Consider the following 27,225-nt stretch of genomic DNA (forward strand, 5'->3'; position numbering starts at 1 on the left):
TGACAAGCAAAGGGTCTTTCAGAAAGATGATCAGTAAAGGGAAATTAAGTGACTGCAAATGTTTAATGTGGGGAGAGATGACAGCCATGAGAGTGTCTAAAAATAACTGAAGGACTGACTGTTAAGACAGATGAGGTATATTATGAGAAGCTATAGGGAAGATAATAAGTACTACTAGATGAAAACTGTAAGGAGGCAACTTTTTATTTAATTAGAACTGTTTAAAAAAATTACTGAGGTCCAAGTAGTTATCTCCTAACCCTTGGAAGCAAATGCGCCTGCCTCATAGTCTGCACCACCTGTTATTCTCTTTGCCTACATTGGCAAGGCTCATTCCAGCACTTTCTTCAGTTCTTTACTCAGAGATCACCTTATCAGTAAGGCCTTCATCAACTACTATATGTATATATTAAAAAGGCAAATTTTCTTTCCTACCCTGATATTTTTACCTACCTTAGCCTACTTTTTCTTCATAACACCTACCATCTGACACAATATACCAGTAAATGTGCATACACACATTTGTGTTTCTTCTATATCAGAATATGGGTTTCATGATATCAGCAACACTGATTTTCTTTTTATTGCTGTTCTCTCCAGGGCCTGGCATACTTTGCACTCAAAAATGCTAGCTATATAAAAAAAGGCTGCACTGGAATATCTAGTTCTTGCCAAATACGAGATTCTCTGAAATTCTGTTTTAAAGTCCAGAATAAAAACTCATGTTTGTTCACTTTTCACTTCATATATGTTAGTTCTCTGCTACCATTGATATTTATACAGTTCCCATGTAGATAATACAACAATTAAGATAATTATTTAAGTGGACTTAAGAGTTAAATATGAATGGATAAGAAAACCACTTGGATTTGCATACCAAGAAAATATATATATGAATGGGGAAATATTAGCAGTATACAAGTCAAATCTTAAAAATGTACATAGGCACCTCCATAAAAATGGGTAAAAAATCCCTCAGGTATGTAAGTGTTCGAAGACCTCTTCTGAAACTAACTATAATAGTGATTTACCAATGTGATGAAATGTCTTAAGTACAACCAACATTACTAACATAATTGACAACTAACATTACCCTGCATACCACCTGCGTTAGTATTTTCTTTATAATCTCTTTACATTGACTTTTTTGCTTCATTCTAATCCACTGAAATCATGTGTTTGATGTGTTAAATATTATTTTCTCTAGTAACGTGCAAATAAAATTATATTTAAAAGCTTGTTTTTAACAGAGAAATACAATAGGAGGCAACTATACCCCCAAACATTTCTCTTACCCGAAAGAGCCACTTTAACACAGGTACAGGGCACTGGACATAGTGATAAGCAGAGGTAAGGAAGCCTTGTGTTGTCAAAAAAATCTGATCTGTTTTTCCTGATCTGAAAAAATATAGTAAAATCAATATGACTGTTACTTTCATGGCAAGAAACTTCTACCACCACATCTGACATAATCAGGGAAATGAGCAAGCAAATCATCCTCAAGTCCATGGAGGTGGATTCTACCCCAATATGAATGGGTTACTCATAAAAGAAATTGAATTGATGGCCTAAAGTTGATCCAATCTGTTGGCTTGTTACTAGATTTATCTGGTGGACAAATCGTTAGCTGGCAGTGTTGAGAAGGAGACTATCAAGTCTCAGGACACTATCTGCTTTTGCCAGCTTGGGTTTATACTTCATAAAACTCAGCACCAGAATTAATTAATGAGATCTCTCTGGATCTGAGATATCACGTACCATATCAAGAGAAATTAGCTTTGTGGCAATTTGAAGAAAAGCACTGTGGTAGAGACTGCTAGATGCCTATCCCAACATTTATCTTTGTCTTTCCTCTTGATAACTGAACCCTGATTTTTAGTTGAGCACACTGGCTGCCAAAAATAAAAATCACTTCCCAGCCTTCCTTGCAGCTGGTATGGTCATGCTAAGTTCTATCCAACTAACCATAAGTAGAAATGTTGTGTGGGATTTCTGGGAATTTGAATGTAAAGGCTGGAGCTCCAATAGCACCTGAAGCAAGCAAGTGCTAAGGATGGTGGCAAAGAAAGATTATGTATTGAAACACCAGCCCTGGACTTTCTACCTCTGAATTCTTTCACATAAGAAATATACCTCTTATTTAAGCCCGTTATTTTGACAGTCACTGTTATTATACACTGATCTTAATCCTAATTAATAAAGATGTGATGTGCCAAACGACTATCTTACATTGCTCCCTATAATTAAACTAAAAAAACAAAAAACACAAAACACAAAGGGCAATAGTAATAAGTAAGAGGATTAAGAAACTGGATAGGTCATAATAGAAATTAATGTTTAGATTACATCAGTCAGAATCTTAGAGTAATTTTTACATAAAAGTAAAATTTCTATTTTTCTACTTACTTAAGAATAAGCTTTTCTACAGCACTTTGTCCAATAAAACCAGAGTCTCTTAAATCCAAGGTATACTGATTGAAAATTTTTCCAGAATTGAGGAAATTAAATATTTCTTCACCTGGATGATGATCAGGAATAGCATCAATTGTAATTGAAAATTTCTTTAGAAATTCCCTGAAATTAAAAAAAAAAAAGAAAAAAGAAAAAAGGTACTAAATATCAAACAGTTATACTGCACATAATTTTGTATTTAAAAGCTGGGTGCAAAGCAAGAGAACATGTGTTTTGCACCTTACACTTTTTGCTTGTTGTTAGTCCAAAACCACTAAATATGTGTGTGAAAAGAAACAATAACCAGGAGAAAAGACAAATGATGTAACTTGGCCTTAACATTTGCCTTTCAAATCCATCATAGATTATCTACTAAGTAAATAACCACCAATGGCTCATCTATTTTACAAAAACAAAGATAAAAAATGTATAAACTTAATATGGTAAACATAGTGAAAAATGCTGTACCTGTGCTCTTCTAAGAGGCCATCCTCATCATCTGTACTGTCTTGATCTCCAACTCTTATTGGGGATTTAATGCCTCGGCCCTGCCTTATATCTTCCTGTAGTTGCTTCTGCAGTTCATCTAGCCTGAGAATTGAAAGAATGTTATAATAAATAGTTTGCCTTAAAAAATATACTACCAACACTGCACAAAATTAAAAAAATCTTTATGTCTAAAAACAGCACCAAGGAAAACTCTTATTCAAATACCTTGTTATAAGACAGACTTTGTTTACACTATAGGTCAAATCTTGTTTCCCACATATATGATGATGATACAGTATATACTATTTCCACTAAACACAGAAAATCTAATTTAGGTCTTAGGCTTTTATCCATCTACTGGTATGGTATTAGAATAGTGTTCTATTGCATTAAAAAAAACTTGAACATTTCCTTATAGGTAGGACTTCAAAAATAATGCCGAAATCACTTAGAGAAAGGTAAGGAAAAATGGCAAAAGCTCAACATGACTAATTTGATTAGTCCCTCTAATCTTTAATGCTCATTTGACTTCTAGTAGATAACAACCTGATATGTTAACTAGGCTTTCTAGTAGCAGTCATTATCATTGTCATCATTATCATCACAACACCTAACTCTTACTGAGCATTTACTATGCGACAGCCACTCTACTAAAAGTGTGGTAGTTTATGATTACCCATTTTATGTATGAGGAAACAGACATTAAAAAGCTAATGTGCTCAAGCTCACAAGGTGAGGAGCTGGGATTCAAAGCCAGAGTCTAGCTTTAAAGTCTTTGCTTATATTGCTTACCAAGATTAAGTTATTTTAACTGAGGTCCTTATTCTCAGCTTCAGCTCCACAGTAGATGAGTATAATATAACAGTAAATGACCAGTAAATAAATGTACTGCTCTATCACTACAGGAAAGAATCAATCATCAGATTAAAGTAGCATCTCTGCCTTTGATCTGTGCAAGTTCAATTGTAAATAAGCAACTTCAGATCTGACATCACAAATCACATGAATTTATGAAACATTTAATTAATTTTATAATAGGAACAATTTCTTTAATTACATTCAGAAAGGGAACACTTCTGACCTACTAAGTATCTGCAATTCCTATAGTGAGCTGCTTAGTTATCAAATTTGAGACACATACATACCAACTTCAAGCCAGCTAAGCTTTTAGTGAAGTTCTCTGGGCTACTTTCAAGGATATTCCTTGAGCTCATAAGAAATATATTTTCCCCCTCTCATTAGTAAAGTAGTTGCAACCAATCATATAAATTTAATTAGGGACATTATGATCCTCAAACTTTTTGATTTCTATGTAAGTGCATGTAGGAGGCTATCAGTCATAATTCTAAATATCTTCCTCAAAAGAGTAGCTTGATGTAGAAATAACATGTCTGGTTATGCTGGTTTCAAACTTGGACTAGAAAGGCATAAAAAACATTAAAAAAAAAAAATTTACCTATGCGAACAATAACAAGAAAAGCAACCCAATTAAAAATTGAGCAAAGGATCTGAACAGATATTTCTCCAAAGAAGCTATACAATAAGGGCATGAAAAGATGTTCAACATCATTAGTCACTAGGGAAATGCAAATCAAAACCATAATGAGGTACCACTTCATACTCATTAGGATGGCTACTATAAGGGCAGGGAAAAAAAAAACAACAACAAAAAACCCAGCCAATACCAAGGCTTGGTAAAGATGTGGAGAAACTGGAAGCCTTGTGCACTGCTGGTGGAAATGTAAAATGGAGCAGCCACCATGGAAAACAATATGGCAGTTCTGCAAACAATTATGCATAGAATTATTATATGATCCGGCAATTCCACTTCTGGGCATATACCCAAAAGAATTCAAAGTGGGTACTTGAGAAATATTTGTACACCCATGTTCACAGCAGCAATATTTACAATAGTAAAAAAACAGAAGCAACCCAAGTGTCCATCAATAGATGAACAAAATGTGGTACAATGGAATATTATTCAGCCTTAAAAAGGAAATTCTGACACATGCTACAAAATGTATGAACCCCAAAGATATGCTAAGTGAAATAAGCCAGTCATAAAAGGCCACATGCTTCCAATCCCATTTATCTGAGGTACTTAGAATGGTCAATTTCATAGAGACATAAAGTACAACAGTAGTTGTGCCAGGGGATGGGAGAGGAGGGGACAATGAGGAGTTATTGTTTAATGGGCATAGAATTTCAGTTACAGAAGATAAAAGAAAGAAGTTCTGGAGATGTATGGTGGTGATGGTTGCACAACAATGTAAATGTACTTAATGCCAGTGAACTGTACCCCCTTGCACAATTAAACTTGATTAAAAGCCTGGAGAATGCTAAAAGTGGTAATGAGTAGAGGAGGCTGCAAGAGCAGAGAGTACAGGTGAGCCCTTCCTTGTAGTCAGTTCATGATTTTTTAAGGTAAATTAAAAGCCACCCACACAAATAAGCAGTATGTTAAATTTAGCAAGGTAGTCATGATGCTAACCTTTGTGTGTCTTCCATTTCCTTCACTAGACGTTCTAGAGTATTTGTGTACGTTCCACTATGAACACGTTCCTAAAACAAGAAGAAAATTTAGGAATACTTTATAACATATCTTAGTGAAAAACTGGGATGTTTTAAGTTATTTGGAGTACTATAGAATATTTTCTATTTCAATAACCTGGGCAGGAGGATACCTTTCTTAAAAAAGAATTTTCACCATCATGCTTTAAATCTAGTATTTTGTACTGCAGGCAACTTGATTTCACCATCTATTAGGAAAGGCACTACTGTTAGCCCTAGGAACTGACTCCAAACACCCAAGGGCTCCATGGCTACCCTGTCTTTATTTTTAAATTCTATTTTAGTGGAATCAAACTACTAATTTTTAGGTGTTACCATGGAACATTAACACCTTCCCCACCAAATTTCACAGACATTAGAATTCAGCTTATTCCCAAGATAGAATGAAGCACTTAAAAATAAAATTGCACACCACAATTAACAACATTTCTACACTCTACCTTCATTTACAGCAGTGGTCTCCAAAGCAGGGGGTGTGCAAGGTGATCCATTGGGGTGCAGGAAGAAAATAATAGAACTTCTATTTATACGGAACGTCTATAGAAACTCCAGTAGAACTTAGTCTATAGTAACTTCTACATTAACTTCCATAGGAAAATACTTTCTTCTTCCGTTAAAATCTGTTTTTGCATATGCTTTATAAAGTACATAATGATACATGTATTAATCTATAAGTATACATATACATATATTGGGGTGCATGCACATGTATTAATCTATAAGTATACATATATATTGGGGTGCATGCTCAAAAAAATTTTTACTAAGTGTGTGTGATCAGAAAAGTTTGGAGACCACTGATTTACAGTAATAAAACTAAAGGTATTGAAAACCCATTAACTAATCAAATACTACACCAGTTTTAGACCAATTATGAACCATAACAAATACTGAAATTTAAAATAAGTTCTAATTTTCTTCACTAATCAATCCATCTTTCTTTAAGTAAAGATAAATGCTATAGAATTACTTACTGTATAGTCTGATGACTGAGATCTAAGCCCCTTGGAAGGAGCAGAAGACTTTCCTGTAGATGCAGGAGTCTGATTGAAGTTCTGAGCCATTATTTCTTCCAGTGATTTTAATGTTTCCTCTTCCTCATCACTGTCTAGGTTGTAACCTAAACTTTCTTCATCACTATCAAAATCACCCCTTAGTTTTCTTTTCAGTGCATTGCTACCTGCATTGGAATTTCCTGAACTCTCTTTATCTGAAGGGGCTTTAGCTGAAGGTGCTGTAGGGCTTGGGATACATGGCACAACTTCCAAAGCAGCTGGGGGAGACTTTGTAGGAGTGCCATATTCTGAACGCAAAGATCCCCCAGAAATTTTCCCTGAAGATACATTAGAATCAGCCTTATTAGTCTTTGCTTTGTGTTCCTTGTGTTTGGAGGACTCTGTAGAATGCCCAGAACATTCTTTAGATGAGGAACGCTCTTTATTTTTTTTAAGAACTGGAAGAGTGCAATTTTTAGTATTTAATGGTACCCGAGAGGAACCAGCATTTGGAACATGGGAAAGTAAAGGTAGAAGTTTTGTCTCCTTTGATGCCACAGAGCTAGCAGTTTTATTTTTCTGAAGGTTGCTAGCTTTTTTAGCTGCAGACTTTTCCTGAGGTAAAGATAAGTGGGGTTTCTGCATCTTAGTCTCTTTGGTACTTGCCACACGGATTTGGTCACTATTCCTGGAAGAATGGTGGCCAGAATTTGAAGGTGCCAAGCCTGCAGAGGAGCAATCGGCTTCTTCATTCGGTTCCTTGGATATATCTTCCAAGCGCAATACACCACCAGGTGTCTTCAATGCAATATGTTTAATAAATTTCTCTCTCTGATGTGGTCCATCAGGACGCTTCTCAAGAAAGGACTCTCTTGCTTTTGGCATTATAGATTCTCTTGTGCTTTTCAGATCTGAGTCCACAGAGTTCCTTTTTCTTTTGTCAGGGAATTTATTCTGCTTAGAGCCTGCTAAAATTTAATTTTTGCTAGATTAGTGAAAAGTATACTTTCTTCTCTTAGTAAAGTTTATTCAATGAGTGTCTAGAACACCATGACAAAATGTTTAAATTCTAAAAGTTCAGGTGGAGTTTATTCACCACATATGGAATGAGGAAAAAGAGTTAATAGTATCATTTATTCATTAACTGATAAATACTGGTCAGGCCAAGACAATGACAAATGCTCATCTTCATTCCAAAACGATTAAAAGTTTACTATCTAAATATAACTAAAAGTGTCACTCTTCCACACATAAAAAACTGCATATTTGTATCAAGGAAAGGATTCCAAAAGCATTTTCTCTCAAAGTGCATATACTATTTCTTAGACCAAGGACTACCTGGTTCTAGAAATTTAACACTTCTATATTTAAATTTATAGTACCTTAAAACACAAATATGGTAACTAGCTGAAGTCAAATTTTAATTTCTCAATTAAAAAAACAATTCATCCAATCTTTCTCGCTGCTATTTGTTTATCCTTCCCATGTATCTCTCTAGTCTTCAGCTGTGTTATGGGTTAAATTGTGGCTCCCAAAATGATATGTTAAAATCCTAACTCCCAGAACCTTGGAATGTGACCTTAATTAGAAATGGGGTCTTTTAGAAGGGGTAATCAAATTAAAATGAGGTCATTAGGGTGGATTTTAATCCAATATGACTGGTGTCCTTATCAAAAGGGAAATTTGGACAGGGAGACACATGCAGAGGGAAGATGATGTGCTATATGGCTGGAAGGATACATCTACAAGTCAAGGAATGCCAAGGATTGTAGGCAAAGAGCAGAAGCTGGAAGAGGCACGGAAGGCTTCTCCGTTAGAGAGCATGGCCCTGCTGATAACCTTAAGTTTGGATTTCTAGCTTCCAAAACAGTGAGGTAATCAATTTCTGGTGTTTAAAGCCACCTAAGTTTTGGTACTTTGTCATGGCAGCCCTAGGAAACTAATACAATCGGTGTGTTAGGAGCTCCAATCAGAAGTACTTTAATAACCAGTTTTTAAAATTTTCTTATTGTGTTTAAAAATGTGGTTTCATTAATTCATTCTTAAAATTCATCATTCATTAAAAATTCACTATTTATATAATCAGTATTCTCCCAAATCAAATTTCCCTAAATCAAGTTTCCTTCTTCACATGGACAGATCCTCCATGTTCCCAAATCTTCAAGAGAGTAAAAACAAAAATAAACCAAACCAAAACAAAACAAAAACCTCAAGAGTTAAGCAATTATTTGAATATCTTGGTCAATACATAAACTGGAAAATTCAATTTATAAAATGAAAAATCAACAAATAAACAAACGCCCCATCTCCATTCTTCTACAGATATCTTTTATTAACTGAAGAAATCATTCATGCCCACTCAGTTTTCTGGGGGTTAAATGTCTTATAAAAACGGACAGGGGTCCCTTACAGTGCTAAATGAGAAATCAAAGAACTAGGAAAAAGAGAAGACTTGGGGCAGACTTACACTGATTATCTTAAGTTTGAGAGTTATAAAAAAGAGAGCTACTGAGCTTGTCAGTTTGAGTTTTATTCTATTTTCCTAGAGAAGTCAGATTATTTATATACAGCTAGTAATAAGGAAAAATTCCTGCTTTGTTCAGGAATTGAAGACTTACCCAAGAGACAAAAACTATCTGTGGGCAGAATTTAGGAAAAATCATCTTATTAAGAGCTTTTTAACATTTAGAATTAGAGGAGAGTGAATTGGTACTGCAGGCAGGCTCCCTTTTTGCAAGGTCTCCTGGGCAGTGGATTAACTGCAAGTTTCATGATTCTTTTTGCACCCCTTGTACAATCTGCAGCCTCAATGTTTTACAACATTTCAAATATATATTGTATATAAAATACTCAGATAAGACAGAGATTGATTTTGTAAAATTAAAAAAAGGAAAAATCCAAATCCTCATTAATAGGGGACTGCCTGTTTACAAATTACGGAATAAACTAGAGATGGGTTAAATTGGACCTCAAAATTCAGCCAAATGGGGACAAATGCCTATGCCACCAACATTTTTGAAATCCTTGAACTTGTGTGAGATTAATGAATGTGACTATGTATAGCACCATCACAACTTATAATTGTAATAGCATTAAGATGAACAAGACATAACATTTAATTATTAATATCTATTCACTATCGGATAAAGATAAGCATTCTTCACGCTATCTAGTGAAAGAGAAAGCCCCTTATGTGCTTTATATTCTATTGACAGTCAAGTATGAATATATATTTATTAAGAGTAAAATACAATTATGATAAATATGCAAAATATTTGAAATAAAAATAAGTGAAGACAACCATCTTAAGTTTGCCTCTGAAAATATGTAGAAAACATCTTTTTCAAGCAGTGTTCAAAAACTTCAGTATGTGAGATTACATAAATCTAAGTACTTCAGGCACCATTGATGAAATCTGCAAATCCATGAACTAAAGATAATTTCTACCTTACTCATTTCATTATCAGAAGAAAAAAAAGTTGAATAGTTTGGTGGCAACACTACCACCAGCAGCCCTTTATACTGCCAGAGTATAACTCTAAAAGTATTTTGTTCTTCCATTCATCTCAGTGCAAAGTGATCATTTATTATTACAAATGTGCAATACACTGAGGGTGGGAGCAATCGCATGGCTGAAAAATTACTGTTCTTGTACTATAATATCAAAATTCACTAAAATTGGATCACCAAAATAAACAATATTATAAAAGTTAAATAAAATTTTAAGAACACATAAAACTTCAAATTTATTCTTGTATCCTGGAAGCTCCTTCTATGATGGTAAAGTAAGATTTTAGCCTTGGCTAAAGACTGATTTTAACACTTTAGATCACGTGGTCAAAATGCAGTGCACCTCTAGAAAATATAAAAAAATAAGAGTTTTACATGAAACCTGAAGAATGATGTCAGAACTGTTTCTCTGTGCCTCTGTTTTTTTGGTCTCTAATAAAAGTAACCACCTTATATGGATGTGAGGCTCAAATGAATTAAAAAGACACAGAATGGGGCACAGTAAGTACTCAATAAATGATGCTATTATCATTACGTCCAATGTATCTTACTGAGTGTATAAATTTGTAAAGTTCATTTTTCAAAGTTTGCAGTTATAGCAGGGAAAAAAAACTCTGATACACCGAACTATAAATAGTTGTTATTTCTGGGGGCCTTTCATTTTCTGTGTTATAAATTTCAGTTGTGTTTGAATTTTATATTGTTCTATTTTCTAGTTAAAAAAAGATAAAGATACTTTAAGAATTACTGAATTAACAGTAACTTATTTTCTCAACCAGTAGATACTAAAAGTACAAACTAATATCATGTAAGTGTCCTTGAAATTTGATATTAGAAAAGGAATCTTTGAATTTGAAAGATAGGAAACATTGTTTTGGATCATGATAACAGTTTCAACCATACAGAAAGCATCTTTTAATAGAAAGATCTCAGTCTATAATTCTAAGGATACAAGATTATGCTTCTTAATTATAGCCAAGGACTCAAAAGTAGAACAATGATTATCATGTGAAAAACACATTATTAGGTAGTCTTGAAGAAGGCAGAGGAAAGTCAAGACAAACTACAGGTTATATATACTAAATTCAAAGACTATTCCTTTTCGAATATAATTTTACCAAACTCTAAACTAATCTGAGATACTCAATTCACTTTTAGAAGGAATCTGCATATTTAAACAAATTTGCTTTAAAAAACAGTGCCATTAAGATGCAAATTTAAAAATTCATAAATTTAATTTGATTCTACCTGAAGCAGGTTCCCATGAGTCAGAAGATGATCTTTTTCTTGAGAGATGTCCATTTTCCTATTAGCAAAATAAGAAAAATTAATTAGGAGTCGAAGGAAGCAAAGAATGTGAATTTTTCTTCGTAACATTTAAACACAGATTTTTAGACTGAATGAAGCAAGCACCTATATTTGGAGGTAAATTCAAACTTCTGTAATAAAATATCTTAAATTCTTAAGTTTCATCATAGAAACAAAGGGCATTTGTATCATAAAAATATAAAAATGCCAGTTTTCCTAATGCAAATTTAGAGATAATTCAAGAGTAATATTATAGTGTACTATTATTTTGATAAATACTAAGCCTAATACTTGCCAATCAAACGGCTACAACTCACTCTTCAATACTTTTAAGTATTGATGCAACGCCAAATACTGAAACCTTATAATAGACCAAATGTTACTAACCTCTATTGATTATTAGCAAATCTCACTTAAGGCACCAAATCCCTGCAGACCTTAGAGTTTCCAAATATATTTTCCAGCAACATACAATGCAACAATCTCCATTCACTCCTAGAATGCCATAGTTTGGTTTATTTTGGTTTATCTAGTTTTAAAATCTCATAGCATCTTCTCAGCATAGTAATTTTTTGTTATCTGATCTTCCTGTATTTGTTCTGTATGTAGAGAGGTTCTTTGAAACAGATATACTTAACATGACTATCTAGGAGAGAGGAACAGCTTTTATGCTAATCTAAGTTTGGTCCATTTTCAAGAGAAATTTGATGATGTTAAGATGTATTTGGATAATTTTCTAAGACCCATACTCAAGATTTATATGTAATCTAAACTAGTGATTCTCAAACTTTAAAGTGCATTAGACACTTGGAAGGCTTGTTAATCACAGATGGCTGGACTCTACCTCTAGTTTCTAGCTCAGTAGGTCTGGGGTGGAGCCCAAGATTTATTTTTCTAACAAGTTCCCAGGTGATGCTGATATTGCTAGTCCAGGGACCACATTTTGAGAACCTCTGTTCTAAACCATTTCCTGCTATTTTTGATTTTCCATTCTTCAAGTATCTCCCTTCAGCATAGCCTACTTTAACAATGACTATATTTGACTTAAAAAAAGAATGCTTTACTGATTAAGAAAGGTCTTTGTTCCTGGTCTGAAAAAATTAAGGAAAAGAAACACTGCTTTACTGAGTCTGATAGACAACTGGAGAAAATCTAATAAAACTAGCTTCTACGCAAACTGTGTATCAGCATTTCTTTACCAAAAGATACCAATATGAACTTAACAATTATTAAATACTTTTATATTTAGCATCTAAATATAAAGCAGTAGCCAAGCTAATCAGTAATTATTGTGCTTACCAGGTTTGAAAGATTACTCTTTCCAGGTGCGACATCATTTTGTTTACTTTGTTCCTGCCTCGGTTGACAACTTCTTCCTATACTTGAGGATTTCAAGGAAAGGTTGCTTGCTTCTGAGAAAGAATTTTCTGAGTTGATTCTCTGCTCCATTTGTTCCTTTCTCAACTTTTTTAGTTCCCTTTCTCTACAGTAAGAAGCTAGTGACAACTGGAACTTAGCTCCCAGTGGGCTTTCTCCTGGGTGGTGCCTGGATAAGCTGCTCCTGCTGCTAAGACTTCTGGAGGTATTCTTGAAGATGTCAGCTTCTGTCACTGTGGCCTGCTTTCTGGAATCTGCATTGGTCTTGCTTTGATCTCTATCATTCTTCTCCCTATTTTCATGAATGAACTGTGACTTTCTTCTCTCTGGAGATCTATGTTTTTTCTTTAGTGTCTTCATCTCTTTTGACAAGTGAAATGAAGGAGGAAGACAGACTTTTGTAACTGTCTTTGGACATTTTGTGGTTAGTGACACACAAGGCTGACATGATTCATGTACACCACGATCTTTAGGGTGCTCTTTAACACCTTTCATGAAAGCCTCTAAAATAGGGCTCTTTTCTGACGACACTCTTTTGGGTTTAGATTTTTTTGGTGAGGATAGTTTCCTTTCGAACTGCTCTGTCCCAGTGATGGACAAACCACTTCCTCCATATTTGATGTTTGATTTTTGTGGAGAATCCAACATATGTCTGTCTAAATAGCCTATTAAAACATATATAAATTGCATATTATTAAAAATATACAAATTATGTTGTACATTTAAATTAATATTTAAAATACTAATCCACCATAAAAATTTTCGATTTATTTAGATATGATACATATTTTATTGGCAGAGGTGATTAAGACATGGTTAATAGTTGTACTTTCATAAGCTCCCTATGGCTCTATTTATAAAATAAGTTACTGCATTAGAGAATCAAAATAGTATACATTATGAAAATTACCACAGGAATTTTAAATGTAATAAAGTGTAAGAGCAAAAGTTTCTTGACGATGTTTAGAACTTATATTTGTAAAAAGACATTGCATTTTCATATTTCAATTTTAAACATTATGTTTAATGAGTTTAGATCTAAAAATTAAATCCATCTCCCTCCCTCCCAAAATGCATTAATGGAATACATACCTTGTTTTGAAGCTGGTTTGAAGAAATCTATAATTGACTGCTTCCTGAAAATAAAAGCATAACTAATATGGTATCACATAAGCAAATATTAAAACCTCAATAATTCAGGTTAAATGGAGAACACTAGTAGATTTATAGTATATAGGCTGGATTTCACTGAATAGTTTAATCAAATTCTGACAATGGCAATCATGCTTTGCTGATAAAAAATTGAAAATACAATCCGCTACTTCCTGTAGGAGTAAATTTATAAAATACAACTGAGGTTTATACAGCCTACAGTACTAAAGTGTAAGATTGAAGCGTGGATCCAGAGAATTGGTAGAGTGCTTCCTGCGACTGAAAAGCTTGCTGTTACACAGCAGAATACAAGATCTTGAAGGCATCTGATCTTCTTCCTTTATATATCCACTGACTGGTACAAAATAATGCTTAATAGATGTTTGCTGAATGAATAATGGAGATTGTAAAAACTGAGTAAAATCTTAAGGCTCATTAACAAGAATAGATGGTAGAATGTCAATATAAGTGATTTGGCCAGTCTTGGGAGGTAGATGGAAGTGTGGCAGGCAAAAGACAGAAAGGATCAAGCATTAACTTTATACTTTTATACAGTACCATCTTTATATACTACCTTCTTTATACACTAATAGTTTAAATATCTTAATTTTTAATCTAAAAATTCTTAAATTAGAAAAATAATGCACTGTCTGGGAAAAATACAAAACAAACAGAACAGGAAGAACAAAAACAATTCTTTTTAAGGATTTCTGCAATGTACAGTGGACATGAAGTGAAACAGAACCATATCACCAGAATTTGTATTGATTTGTTCATGTATTTAGTTGTCAGCTGCATAGACGGATGTCATTATGTTTAGAGCAAAAAATTAACTTTCTGGCAAGTTTTGCTAAAAAGTATTCATTTTACTGAAAGAGAATAAGTGGTAGTCTCACTTTATCTAAACATTTATCCACTATGAGTTTGGAATGCTCAGAGAAAACTTGAATAATCCAAGTCCCTTGTAGGTTAAGCTTATTTTATATCTTGTACACTTTACTGGTTACATTAAAAGAGGAAGGCTCATTTTTAATGGTTTACCAAGAGTCTATAATGTTTGAGATATTGGTAGAAAAGCTAAGTGGTTATGAACATGAGTGATGGAAGGAAGAATTTATGCATTTGATTTCGAAAAATAAATATCAGGTAAACTAACTCTATGAGAGTAAAGAAAGAAATGCTGGAGGTTCTGTAAAGTGGAGAAGGATGATGCCCTCAGATATTGGTTGAGGAAAGAGAGACGAGACAGGATTAAAAAGAGGTTAATTCAAAACAAGATAATACTAAATGTTTTTACATTAATTTCTAAAAGTAACACTGTATCTCTTCCCTAAAAATATTAGATTCCTGGCTTCTAATTGATTAATGCACCAGAGAGAAAAATGGTTTGGGTAAAACATGCAGGAAATTTGTAAAATAACTATGAATGTAACGTTCAAAAAGGAACGGTTCCCTAAGTTCATATGCACAAAAATGTTTATTATTTATAACTAGTTAAAAAATTATAACAGCTCACAAACCCTTATTTGAAACTTTTGGAGCCAAATGTATTTTAGAATTCTGAATGTACTGGGTTTTAGAAAGAGGGTAACTTGGATTCAGTATGAAAGCCCTCCAGTGGGGTCTTACACTGCACTCTGACACGTTAATATTTCTCCAGCAAACTTATGAATACTTACACTTAATGGAATAAAGACCATATACAACTTTCCATTAGTTCTAGTCAGGTTTGGCTGCCAAATAAGATGTAGTGCCAAACTTACTGAAAACTTTGAGTTTTCATATCTTTCTGACTTTCAGAAATAAGGGATTGTGGACCTGTACCACAATATTGGAAGACAAATTTATTGTTAAACTTACGTTACAAATTTTTACACTTAAAATAAAAAAGACAGTACCAAGTGTGTAGAGAATTTAAACACGTTTTATTGTCAGAGGATGTCATTTGAGGAATCTCCCCATCTCATTACATAGCTCTCACAAAATCTTTACATAACTGGCCTCTTGGAGAGAAGTAAAATTACTGGAGAAAACATATCACACTCCAAATCTGCATGTTCTTTTAAGTATGAATTATCGTGTACACTTAACTATAAAGTAATTCGTGGAAGGGTTTTCCTCATCACATCTTACATAATTTCACCCACAATATAAAAAAGTTTATACTATTAAAAAACTAGGATCGGTAGAGGTGGCCAAGTATAGAAACCACCTAAATATGCATTAACTAGTTAGGGCCCCGGGTACCAGCTATCGTAAAAGACAAAAATCACGTTCTACCTAAGGCGGGATCTCCGTAGCCATCTAGGCTGTGGTCACTAGACCGAGGACAGCGTCCCAACTATAGAAGAGGAAACTCGAACTCCCAGAAGCCCCCGCACGGAGGCGGGGCGGGGGTTTGCCAGGCCCTGGAACGCGGAGGCCTGAGCTCGCGGAGGATGGCGGGAACTAGAAGAGCGGCCGTCCGCAGTCCTCCCTCATACCCTTGCCCCCGCGACCCGGCCCCTTCTCAAGCCCTCTGCACGGTACCTGTCCCCAGGACTCTCTGTTCTCTTTCCCGCTGCAGCAGGGGCGGTACTACCGGGTCTCAGATGGCAGCGCGGGGGCGACGACCCCGGGGCTGGGGATGAGGGGAAACCTGGCCTAGCGAGCATGCAGCGCCTTGTCATGTCGGCGCCGCTGTCGACGGCGGCATGAGCTGTGGCTGGAGAAGTTGGGTGCGTGGTTGCCGTTTTGCTGCTGGGACTCTGGGAGGCTGTCGGAGCAGAGGTGGGCGGCACCCCCTTCTCTCTTCATGGCGGTTCTCTCTTCGGAAGTGACTCCTGTGTGAGCGGGAAGGAACCTGAGGACCATCAAGGGGCGGGTCTTACTTGAAGAGTCGCATTCTGATTGGATGGCACGGCGGTCATTTCGGTAGTGGCGCAATAGAAAGCCGTAGCCTCTCTGAAGAAGGAGGGGTTTCGGGAAGGGGGAGGGGAGAAGGAAAACTGCCCCGCCATCACGTGCGCGGGGGGGCGGGGGGCGGAGGTGGCGCGCGCTGCCGAACCCCGGCCGCGTCATCCGTGGCTCGCGCGTGGGGCGGGAAGGCGCGGGCCGCTGTGGGCGCTGCGGCAGCTGGGGGCACCAGCCTAGTCGAGAGCGAGGAGCGAGGTTTGCAGAAGCAAACGCAAGCCCAGCAGCCGCCTTCAGTGAGGATGGCTTGCAGTTGGGTTTCTTGTGCCACACAATCGCGCCTCAGAAATTCTCAGCTATTCATTACATTGTCTCTCTAGCATTTTAGGCCAAAGTGTCCTAATTTCCTCTGTAGTCTGCAGAGACCGATCTGAAAACTTGTCCATTCTGAGGGTTCTTGAGTGCTGTGGTTGATTGTTTTTCTGTTTCTTTTTTTTTTTTTTTTTCTTTTTAGGAAGGAAAGAAACTCCGATGGAATAGACTTTTTATTCCACAGAAGCGTTTTGTTTCTCAGCTGCTGAAAGGAGTTGTCCATGAAGTCTCTGCAGCCAGATTCTTTGGAGATTTTTTGAAAGGAACATAGTCAGGTTTCAATTACCCATGTTAAGTGTAGACAGCATAGATTAGTGAAAGCTGCCAGCAGTTTCCAGTCCTTTGTAAGTGGCCTGTACTTTAGAGCAGAGATCCATAACCCCTGAGCAGTGGTCGGGTACTGGTCTGTGGCCTGTTAGGAAACTGGCTGCAGAGCAGGAGGCGAGTGGTGGCGGAGCGAAGCTTCATCTGTATTTGCAGCCGCTGGCCCCCACTAGCATCATCACCTCAGCTCCACTTCAGATCATCAGGCATTAGATTCTCGCAGGAGCACTGGTTCCTTGGTGCCAAAAAGGTTGAGGACTGCTGCTTTAGAGGCTGTTAGCCAGTGTTTTCCTTACAAACGGAGAGACTGATAAGAGTATCTGAGCCTCAGTTTCTGCATCTATAAAACGGGTATTCTACTTTTCTGAGTAATTAATAAAAGATAAGCATTGTAAACTGCACAGTTCAGAGTATCTCATGTAATAAGTACTGAGCAAATTAGAGTTCCTTTGTTCTTTAGACCAACTCTTATACTTTAACTTACTATCAAAATCTTCCAGAGACAGGTCAGATACTGTTATAATAACTATTAACTAAAATATCAATCACAAGGATGTCCAGGCTTAATTAGCAGGCCTGGTCAATCGGTTGGACAGAGCAAAATCTTAAATGACACAAAAGAATTTAGACAGGTCTTTAAAGTTTATTGCACTGAGATTTAACTGCTTCGATAGTTAAGCATGCCTGACTGACCTGAAGTTCACCTTTTCTTCCTGGTTAGCCCTCAGGAGGAAGAATTAATGAGGAATAAAGTGGTGATCAAGGTGAAGGGTGGAAGGTAAACGGTGAATGTACAGGGCTCACATGCATCCAAAACATATATACATAGCTATCTGTATGCTAGATAGTAGTGATGCAAGAAAGGAAACACTATAATAAGGGACATTTTTCTGCTGCTAATAACTGAGAAATTGCTATATCTAGTATTGTTCCTTACTTTAAAAAGAAGATAAGATATGCTTAAAATATATTGCATGAATAATGACATATGATTTTTATTAAGGGCTTTTTACATGTATTATTTCCTATCTCTTGTGCTTTTTGTTAGATGTTTCTACACTAATAAGTTCCTGCTTCTATACTAGCACATCTACAAAACATTTAATCTGATTCATTTCATTGCATGCTCAGTCCATAAAAAAGAGTAGTGCATAAAAACACGTTCTGCATGATCAATTCGTTGCTTTTCTTGGATTATAGTATTTGAATCATCCAGCTTTCAAGATATCACTCTAAAGTCTGTACTCATGCTATCAAACAATAGTTTTCACATTTTCTTAATCTGAGCAACAGATTATGGAGTTAAGTGAGGCAAGAAATCCCTTGATCAATAAATGGAGATGGAGTCATAATGAAAACACAATTAAAAAAAAAATCTTAACAGGGAGGTAGTTATCTAAATCTTCAATAAGCATCAAGGCTCTTCTTTGTTTAAACTGTGTTTGAAAATGAAACAAATTTGGGTTGCAGGGTGAAATATGCTCAACATACTAATCAGAACTCCTAGGAATTTCTAAGGCCCTTTTTATTCCCCTAAATAGCATTGGACAGTTTATTTTGTGTTTATATGCCTTCTCCTGCTTTGTGTATATATTCAGTTAATATAAGGGCTTTTTACACATTAATTTGTAGTGGGCTGGAAATACATGGCCAGGAAGCTGTACACTAAGTGAAAGATGTTAAAGAGTTCAGGTGTTCGTCCTCAAGATGGGTAGAGAAAAACTTGCGTGGGGCTGGGGGAGAGGATGAATAAAGTAGACAAGACTGAATTAGAGATTTAAGACAAAACTTCAGCGAGGATTAGAAAAATAATTTGGAGAAATTAAGGCCAGATGACCTTAAAAGGCTAGTTTGAGCAAAGATTTTTGGTCATGGGGATGAGGAAGCAAAGCCCACAGGAACAGAGTGGCTTCTGTGTATGAAACTTGTATGGGATACATACAGTTCAGCTCAGTTTGACACTCAGAGTTGTTAAAGACAATGAAAGACCTCTGATTCTGGCCTTGATGGGAAAGAATGGGGACAGCGGCAGAAACAATGTTGCATGAACAACAGATTAAATTTGTTGGGAGAGTCAAAACCCAAAGTGGGAGTCCTGCGAGGAGTGGCAGAATAACTCATGCCAGAGATCCCAAGCAGTCACAAAGAAAACAGCTTGCGCAGATTAGCTCACACAATACAATAGCGGGCAGTGACTAAAAGAACAAAAGGTTAGTAAGTTAACAGAGAATGAAGAAGTTTATTCAAATGCAGGGAACTCTAAAAGTAACTTCTGATTTTACAGTAATGACATTCTTTTGCTCTGAATTTGCTACACTCTGGAATAAACTCCAAGGCTCTTGTTAGAGGGTGGGTTAGGGCAGGTGGAGAGGCAAAGATAGGTTTGCTGCATAGTGGCTAGGAGAATGTGTGGATGGGAAGATAGAGGTCACTTGGGAAGCAGGATAAGGAATGGACTCAGAGAAACAGGAAATAATTGACTCAAAAGCCTGACAGAGAAAGGACCATATGATGATCTGGAGAAGGGAAGGCAGCTCTAGCATCTCAAGATCTGCACAAATTACTTAGCAAATGGATGCTGAACTCAAAACTTCCCAACAAGTGCTTGGAAAAAGCACTAGCTTGGTTTAAGGGGATGCAGGGGAGAAGTCAAATGTAATATGTCATGTCATGTTACTTAAACTGCCTGGGAGTAATTAATAAAACTGCAAAAGCAGATTTGATGTTTAGGAAAGTAGATTTCTTGTTGTTTCACTATAGAATGGTGCAAGATAGAGTTTCTCACACTTTAGAATATGAGTAAATATTTGAGATTTTTGACATAACTTATTTCCTATACTATTATTTATGTAATATATTTTTCTTTAAATCACTTTTTAAAGTTAAATACATTTGTTTTAAAAGAAAACAATCATTTCTGTAAGTGGAAAATCAATATCACTTAGAAAGTGATAACTATCCAAATGGAATCTAACTGTAAAAACTAATAAATAACTAAATAACAAATAGAAAATATATATCCATGCTTCTTCTAGAGCCAACTTATTTACTAGTGATGATAGGCATAGATATTATTCATACATCTAAAATATAAGAGACTCTGGGACTTAGTGGTTTTATGGACTCCAGCCTGTAATCAGGCGTTTTCTGGACTTCGTCAGCAACCCATTAGAGAGTTTTGAAATTGATGTAATGGGTCACAGACCGAATCGAAAAAAAGAGAATGGAGTAGAGAATATTGGTGCATTGCACATAGTATTTGGGTATGTATATTTTGTAAAACTTACATCTTCAGTTATATATATATTTTATATGGCAGTGATATAAAAGGATTTCTTTGGCCCCAATTGTGGACAGTCGTGGAAACATTTGAAAGTCGCTGTAATCTGTATTCACATTTCACGCTTCTGTGTATTGGTGGCACTGAACAATAGCAGTTACTTGGAGGAGAAATGATGGGTATCCTTTGGCACTCCTGCTGGTGGGGGGTGGAGTGAGACATAACTAGGGCTCTCCTTGTGCCCTTTTAAGGCCATACCTTTCGAGAGTGTGTCTATTGGGGGGACTTGTAGAGAGAGGCAGATGTCTCCAAAGAAGCTTGCCTATATCCCTTCTGTGCTATAATAGTTTTCAAGATGGGGAGGAGTGGCTGAGGTGACCCTTTCAGGTCCCACCTTGTCCTCAGTAATCTAGGGACTGTGGGTGAGAAATGGGAGAGAAGGGAAAATGGTACAAAAGAGGAAGAAAGATCTATTTCTTGTCCAACCTGCCCAGGGCACCATCCTGGAACTGGAAACCATCTGTAGGGAATAATACATTTGATCTCACACCTTTGCAATGCTCTTACCAGAATTCAACACACCTATCATGACCCATAGGGCTTTTCTTTATCCGCCTCTTCAGAGTCATTCCCTATCACCACTATCTTTAAGTTGTAAGTTTCCACGACACCAAAATACTGAACCACCTATACCAGGCATGATAAGATGGCCTCCCGAAGGTGTTCTTTTAGCTCTTGATGAGTTTTTTAAAAAAGATATGGGGTAACATTTTAAAATCAAGAGATTTCACATAAACGTCTAGATTTCTGTCTTAGTCCTATAAGGGCTAGGTAGGTAATATAAGTACATGAATCAGTTCCATTTTCCTAACTTTTACAGAGTTGGGATCAGAGAAATATTTCTTAAAAGCATTGATGACAATAATGGCAAACACCTACTGGGTCTTACTATGGGTCTGGCTCTGTTCTAAGCACTTTATGACTACTGACCCATTTAATCTTCACCACATTCCTACAAATTAGGAAATGGTGACATTTGCCCAGTATTTGCACAAACGTGATGATATGGCACCTGGAACTCAGCCTCAGTGAGTAGAGAGATGGGACTGGGAAACCTGGAGGGCACATTCCACACTAAATGGGGACAGCCTCTTCAGGCCACAATTGCCATGTGAGAATGTAGGCCCAATGTTTTCTCTCTCAGCATTAAACCCTGAGAGTGCTGGGGTGAGACGTAACATAGACCCACAGTAAAAGCCTGCAGCTCCCTATTTGAGCTGCCATAAATGTCTTGGTATGTACCCTATATTTCTATATTTCTGTGAGATGGATGTATAGAGGTATTCATTGCAACACAGTCAATAGCAATAGACTGAAGGAGAACTAACTAGTCTAGCAACAGGGGACTAGTTAAACAAATGATGGCACAAACATGCTTTAAAATACTATGCTGCAATTAAGAATTCTGGATTAGATACACAGGATGTGTTGTGGTTAAACATGCAGGCCCTAGGGTTTGACTGCCTCGGTTCAAATCCCAGCTCTGCCACTTAGCAGAACTGTGACCTTGGGTGCGTTGTCTAACCTCTCTGTGCTATTGCCCTCATCTACAAGAGGGAATGATGATAGTACCTACCTCATAAATTTTTGTGAGTTTTAAATAAGTTAATACAAATAAAGCACTTAGAACAGTGCTTGGCATATCATAGGAACTATAAGGTTTAGCTATTGTTACTTATTGTCGTGACTTTGTTAAATTAACATTTGTAAAGTAGAGCCCTGGGATGTTAGGTGGTGAGTCCATGGTCAATAAAAGATCCAAGAGAAAATACAATAGAGAAGTTTATTACTCACAGATCCTGGAAAAAGTATGTGGCATACCTTGAGGTGCCACTTAGGGAGGTCAAGACAGGCTGTAGGCAAGAGAGAGAGCAGCAGGACCAGGGGCACATGCCTTCATTAGGGAATGTAGTGGAGTGTTTTGGGGTTCTAGGGCTAAAGCTGGGTTGGTCAACTCAGACCTAAAATAGCTGGGTTTTGGTAAGCTCCACAGAGGTCTAATTAAGGGGCACACAAGGGAAAGGCCTTGGGAGATGGGAGACTATTTATCACAAGGGCTGTTGGGGAGTCATATCAAGAACTTATATTTACTTGAGACTCTGCCGGCTGTTATCTAGGCATGCGTATGGGAGGGTTAGTGTCAATTCAAGGCCCCTGCAGTCTCCTTGCCCACACAAAATGGATGCAGCAATATTATGTAGTGGTTTTGCAGAACTCTCAACACTTGTAAATAATATAGAATGGTAAGAAATAATCTCTAAGATATATTAAGTGAAAAAATTTTAAGTCGCAGAACAGTGTATGTTACTATGTTATTGCCTGTGTAAATAAAAGAGATTATTTGCATGTTTATGCCAAGATTATCTCTGGAAGGATGTTGTGCTTTCCAAGTGACTTCCTAACTGCAGCATGGTATTCTGCTATATGTATGCACCATAATTTATTTAACTAGTCTCCGACTGCTGGACTAGTTAGTTCTCTTTCAGCCTTATACTACTGATAATACTGCAACTAATACCTTTATACATTCACTTTTGTAAACACAGAAGTATATCTCTAAGATACATTGGGAGGGAAATTGCTGGGTCAAAGGACATGTACATTTTATATTTTTGATAAACATTAGTCATTGGTCCTTTTAACTTTCCAACTGGATCATAGATAAAGAAGCACATAACAGCGGTTGCCTCTGGAAAGAGGTTTTCTCCTATTTGTGAAATTTATATTTACCAGGTGTTTATATCATTTTTCCAAAGAAACACAATTCTTTCTTCCTTCCCCTGCTCTCTCTTTTTTCTTCCTCTTTTTTCTTTTTTTTCTTTCTATCACGAAATAAAAGGACCAGTGGTTTTAGATGAAAATTTATACTGTTACATTAATTGTTTTCAATAAAGACCTTGCCAGATAGCTGTCACTATTCCTGTTAGCATTTACTCGTTTCTCCTTCATCTGCCTTCTCTAGGTCCTCAATAGTGACACCCCTACTCCTACCTGCTCCTTGTGGGCAATGTGGAGGCCATTAAGTTATGTTGCCTGACAGAGATTTGGTAGCACAAACATTTGTTGCTGGGTTCTCAAACTCTAGGTGTCTTAAACATAACTCATTATTTTCTCTCCCTAACTTTCAAATTTGATGCACTCTCTTCCTGTATTTCTTATCTCAGTGAAATCTCCCCATACCTATCGCCCAAGCCAGAAACCTGGGATTCCTACTACCCCCTTCCCTCTGTTACCCCCAGCCCCCACCTGTTATCAGTCACCAAGTCTTGGTGATTTTGTGCCCTAAATATCACTTGTATCCTCTCTTTTTTCTTAAAATTACATGCATACACACACACATCGATATTTGATTCTTTTTAAAAATGTAAAAGATATAGACAAATACAAAGAGTGATATTATAAATATATATTCACCACTCTAAACATACAACTGTAACATTTTGTCCAGTTCTCTTTTCTGATCTTTTCATTTTTATAATAAAACGTTACAGAAGTAGGTGATTCCTTTTTAATCGACATCCCCAATTTAATTTGCCTCCCTCTACTATGTGATTTTCAAATCCACAAGTTCTCCATGCCTCGGATTCCTTATTTTTTTTACATATATATATATTTGGCCATAAAAAATATATAGGATTATTTTATACATGTTTTAAAGATATGACACATGTACATTTTATTTATGTATGCAGTTCATATGCCACATTTTATTTATCCATTACAAACAATGCTGTCATGAACATCTCTGTACATGTTTCTTTGTGCCCATGTACAAAAATTTCTATGGGTTATATAATCAGAAGGGAAATTGCTAGGTCATAGGGTATTTGCATTATTAGGTTTACTGTATGCTGCCAAATTGCTTTCCATAAATAGCTGAATTAATTTTCAGTCTTACTAGCAATGTATGAGAGCACTGTTTTCTTCATGTCTGTTCCAGTATTTGATATCATCATCCTTTTTTATTTTTGTTAATCTGAATGGCAAAAATGATTTTTCATTGTTTTATTTTAGTGTTCCCTTAATTATTAGGTTGAATATCTCTTCAGAATTTTTTTGGGGGGGCCATTTAGATTCTTCTTTCGTTAATTGCATATTTGTATATTTCACTCATTTTCTAAACTTTGTATTTTTTTTATAGGTTTGCAGAATTAAAAAAATACATATTTTTGTATATTCAAATATCCTTTCCATCCCTCCTGCTGTATCTCAATACAGGTCCTCATCATCCTTTGCAAAGTTTATTGCAACAGCTTCCAAACTGGTCTCTCTGCTTTCAGTGTGCCTTTCTTTAATCCATCTTCCACACTGCAGCCTGAGCTATCTTTCTAGCAAGCAAATCTGAGCATGCAGTTCCCAAATTCACTATTGACAGGGAAACAAAACAAAAACATCATCATCAACAACAAAATCCCCAAACAAATTTTAAAGCCCTAAATCTACAACTAAACTCCTGGGCGTGCCATATCAGGTACTCCATGATCTGATCACTTTCTACCTGAGTGAAGCCATCCCACTGTGTTCCTCCCTGTGCATCTTACACCCAGCCATTCAGAACAAAGAATGGTACTGGCCATTCTTTGAACACATCAGCCTCACTCATGCTTCTGGGCTTTTGTGCACCCATTGTACTGCTATCTTGCCCTCCTAATAAAAATTTCCCTGACGTCCCTGAAGAGACCTGGTTGCTCCTTGCTCAACCCATGTATACATTATGACTCCATTATAATATTTATGACCTTGCATTGAAATGATTTATTGTATATATGTCTTCTCTATGCATTGAAGCCTTCAGCTGGCCAGGGTTCTTGTCTGTTCATCTCAAGAGGCAGTATAGTAGAGTGGTTAGGAGTGTGGGCTGTGAAGCCAGACTGCCTGAGTTTAAATCAGCGCTGTTTCTCATTGGGAAGTTGCACGGCTTCTCCATGCCTCAGATTTTTCATTTATAAACTGGGAATAATAGTACCTATCTCATTGGCTTGTATTAAATCAATTAATACATATAGTAAAGTGCTTATAGTAGTGTTTAGCATATAATAGGTGCTCAATAAAGGTTAATTCCGATCCCTGTTTATTAACTCATTATTAATGTTATTATTTATTCGTGGTAGGCACTTGGTATATTTGTACAAATAAATGCTTTTTTCACCTGCCTTGGATGTCTTAATACTTTTTCGGAATTAGTACCAAAGAAGTAGTACACACACACACACAATGGAATATTACTCAGCTATAAAAAGAATGAAATCTTGCCATTTGTGAAAACATGAATGGAGCTAGAGAGTATTATGCTAAGTGAGAAAAGTCAGAAAAGGACAAATGATTTCGCTCATATGTGGAATCTAAACAGCAAAAACCAAAAAACAGAAAAAACAGAAAAAGACCATCATATAGAGAAAAAGCTGATAATTGCCAAAGGGGAGGAAGGTGAAATAAATCATAAAAATTAAAAATAAATAAAGCCAATCTCCTTCAAACAAAACCAAACCAAACCAGGAAGGAGATAAGAGAAGATAGATGTAGATAAGGTTATAATAGTGTTTATAACCTTGTCCTTGGGGTGTTCCCCCAAGGTTGCTCATAGCAGCATTGTTGTAAAACATCTGTCTCTTGCCTAGTCCTGACTTCCTCTGATTTCCTGACACCAAGGCCCATTCCTCAAAAGAATATACTTGGAGCAGTGGTAGCCTAGGTGATACTTGGACATCCCCAACCAAAATTTCAGGCGTAATCCCCACAGTTTATTTAGTACTGGCTTGCGTCTTGGTCAGTAGTGTCCCGCTCTTCTCCTTTCTTTCCCATCTCCTCCATCCCAGGCACTTAGCTACCATACCGAAAAGAACTGGAAGCATTAGAAAAAGGCAATGCATCAAACAAATCTGAGAACATTCTTTGCATTTAAAAAACCTTAGCTAGCACTCTGTGTTACTTTCACCTCAGTCCTCTCCAAGTCACTCACCGAGTCTGCCTTTTCCTTCTTCTCTTCACCCTTGAAGCAGCCTTCAGTCTGAGGTCTCAACATCTGATAAAACCAAACGATCTGTTCCAGGATTCCCCCAGAATCCAGTTTCCCATGTTGGGGCGTCAGATGGTCTTTACCATAATGTTCCTTTTGAACTCTTCCAAGCACAAAATTCTCACTTTGTGTTCTTATGACCAGAGCAGAAACAAAGCTTTCCTGGGTGGTTGGCAGCAGGAAAATATGCTTTGTTTTTGTTCTGTAGAGCAGAGCCTAGAAATGCCATGCCTGATTTTCTAGAGGCCCTTACAGCACTGCTGGCTTAGATCACAAATGAAAAATTCAGATGTGGACAGGTGTGAAAGTCAAGGGATCAGCCTGGGGGATTTTGGGTGTCTCCAATTCAGCAGAACAAATGGCAAAACAACAGGTGTCCACAGATGTACCAACCCATGAGGCACTCATACCCAAAGCTCACTTCGGAG

General features: G+C 36.6%; 1 protein-coding gene and 1 long non-coding RNA gene across 3 annotated transcripts in view; one reads left to right on the plus strand and one right to left on the minus strand.

Moving 5' to 3' along the window:
- The window catches only part of SLF2 (SMC5/6 complex localization factor 2), a 34,944-nt gene extending 18,257 nt beyond the window's left edge, over positions 1-16,687 (minus strand). The window contains exons 1-9 of one of the 2 annotated variants that reach the window (XM_039871445.1): positions 16,383-16,687; positions 13,794-13,837; positions 12,624-13,366; positions 11,265-11,322; positions 6,486-7,471; positions 5,432-5,502; positions 2,920-3,042; positions 2,407-2,574; positions 1,296-1,398 (exon numbers count right to left, since the gene is read on the minus strand). In XM_039871445.1, the coding sequence (XP_039727379.1) occupies positions 1,296-1,398; positions 2,407-2,574; positions 2,920-3,042; positions 5,432-5,502; positions 6,486-7,471; positions 11,265-11,322; positions 12,624-13,366; positions 13,794-13,837; positions 16,383-16,522 (2,436 nt within the window). In that variant the 5' untranslated portion in view covers positions 16,523-16,687. Of the gene's footprint in view, positions 1-1,295; positions 1,399-2,406; positions 2,575-2,919; positions 3,043-5,431; positions 5,503-6,485; positions 7,475-11,264; positions 11,323-12,623; positions 13,367-13,793; positions 13,838-16,382 lie in introns of both variants that reach the window. The other variant, XM_039871444.1, reaches the window with a different exon arrangement.
- On the plus strand, positions 16,245-25,934 carry LOC120609191 (uncharacterized). Its single transcript, XR_005654698.1, has 2 exons — positions 16,245-16,378; positions 17,260-25,934. It is a non-coding gene; the product is annotated as an uncharacterized LOC120609191 (long non-coding RNA).
- Positions 25,935-27,225: the final 1,291 nt, after the last annotated feature.

The sequence above is a fragment of the Pteropus medius genome, unplaced genomic scaffold (assembly GCF_902729225.1).
Source record: "Pteropus medius unplaced genomic scaffold, Ma_sr-lr_union100, whole genome shotgun sequence".
In the NCBI taxonomy this organism is placed as follows: Eukaryota; Metazoa; Chordata; class Mammalia; order Chiroptera; family Pteropodidae; genus Pteropus; species Pteropus medius.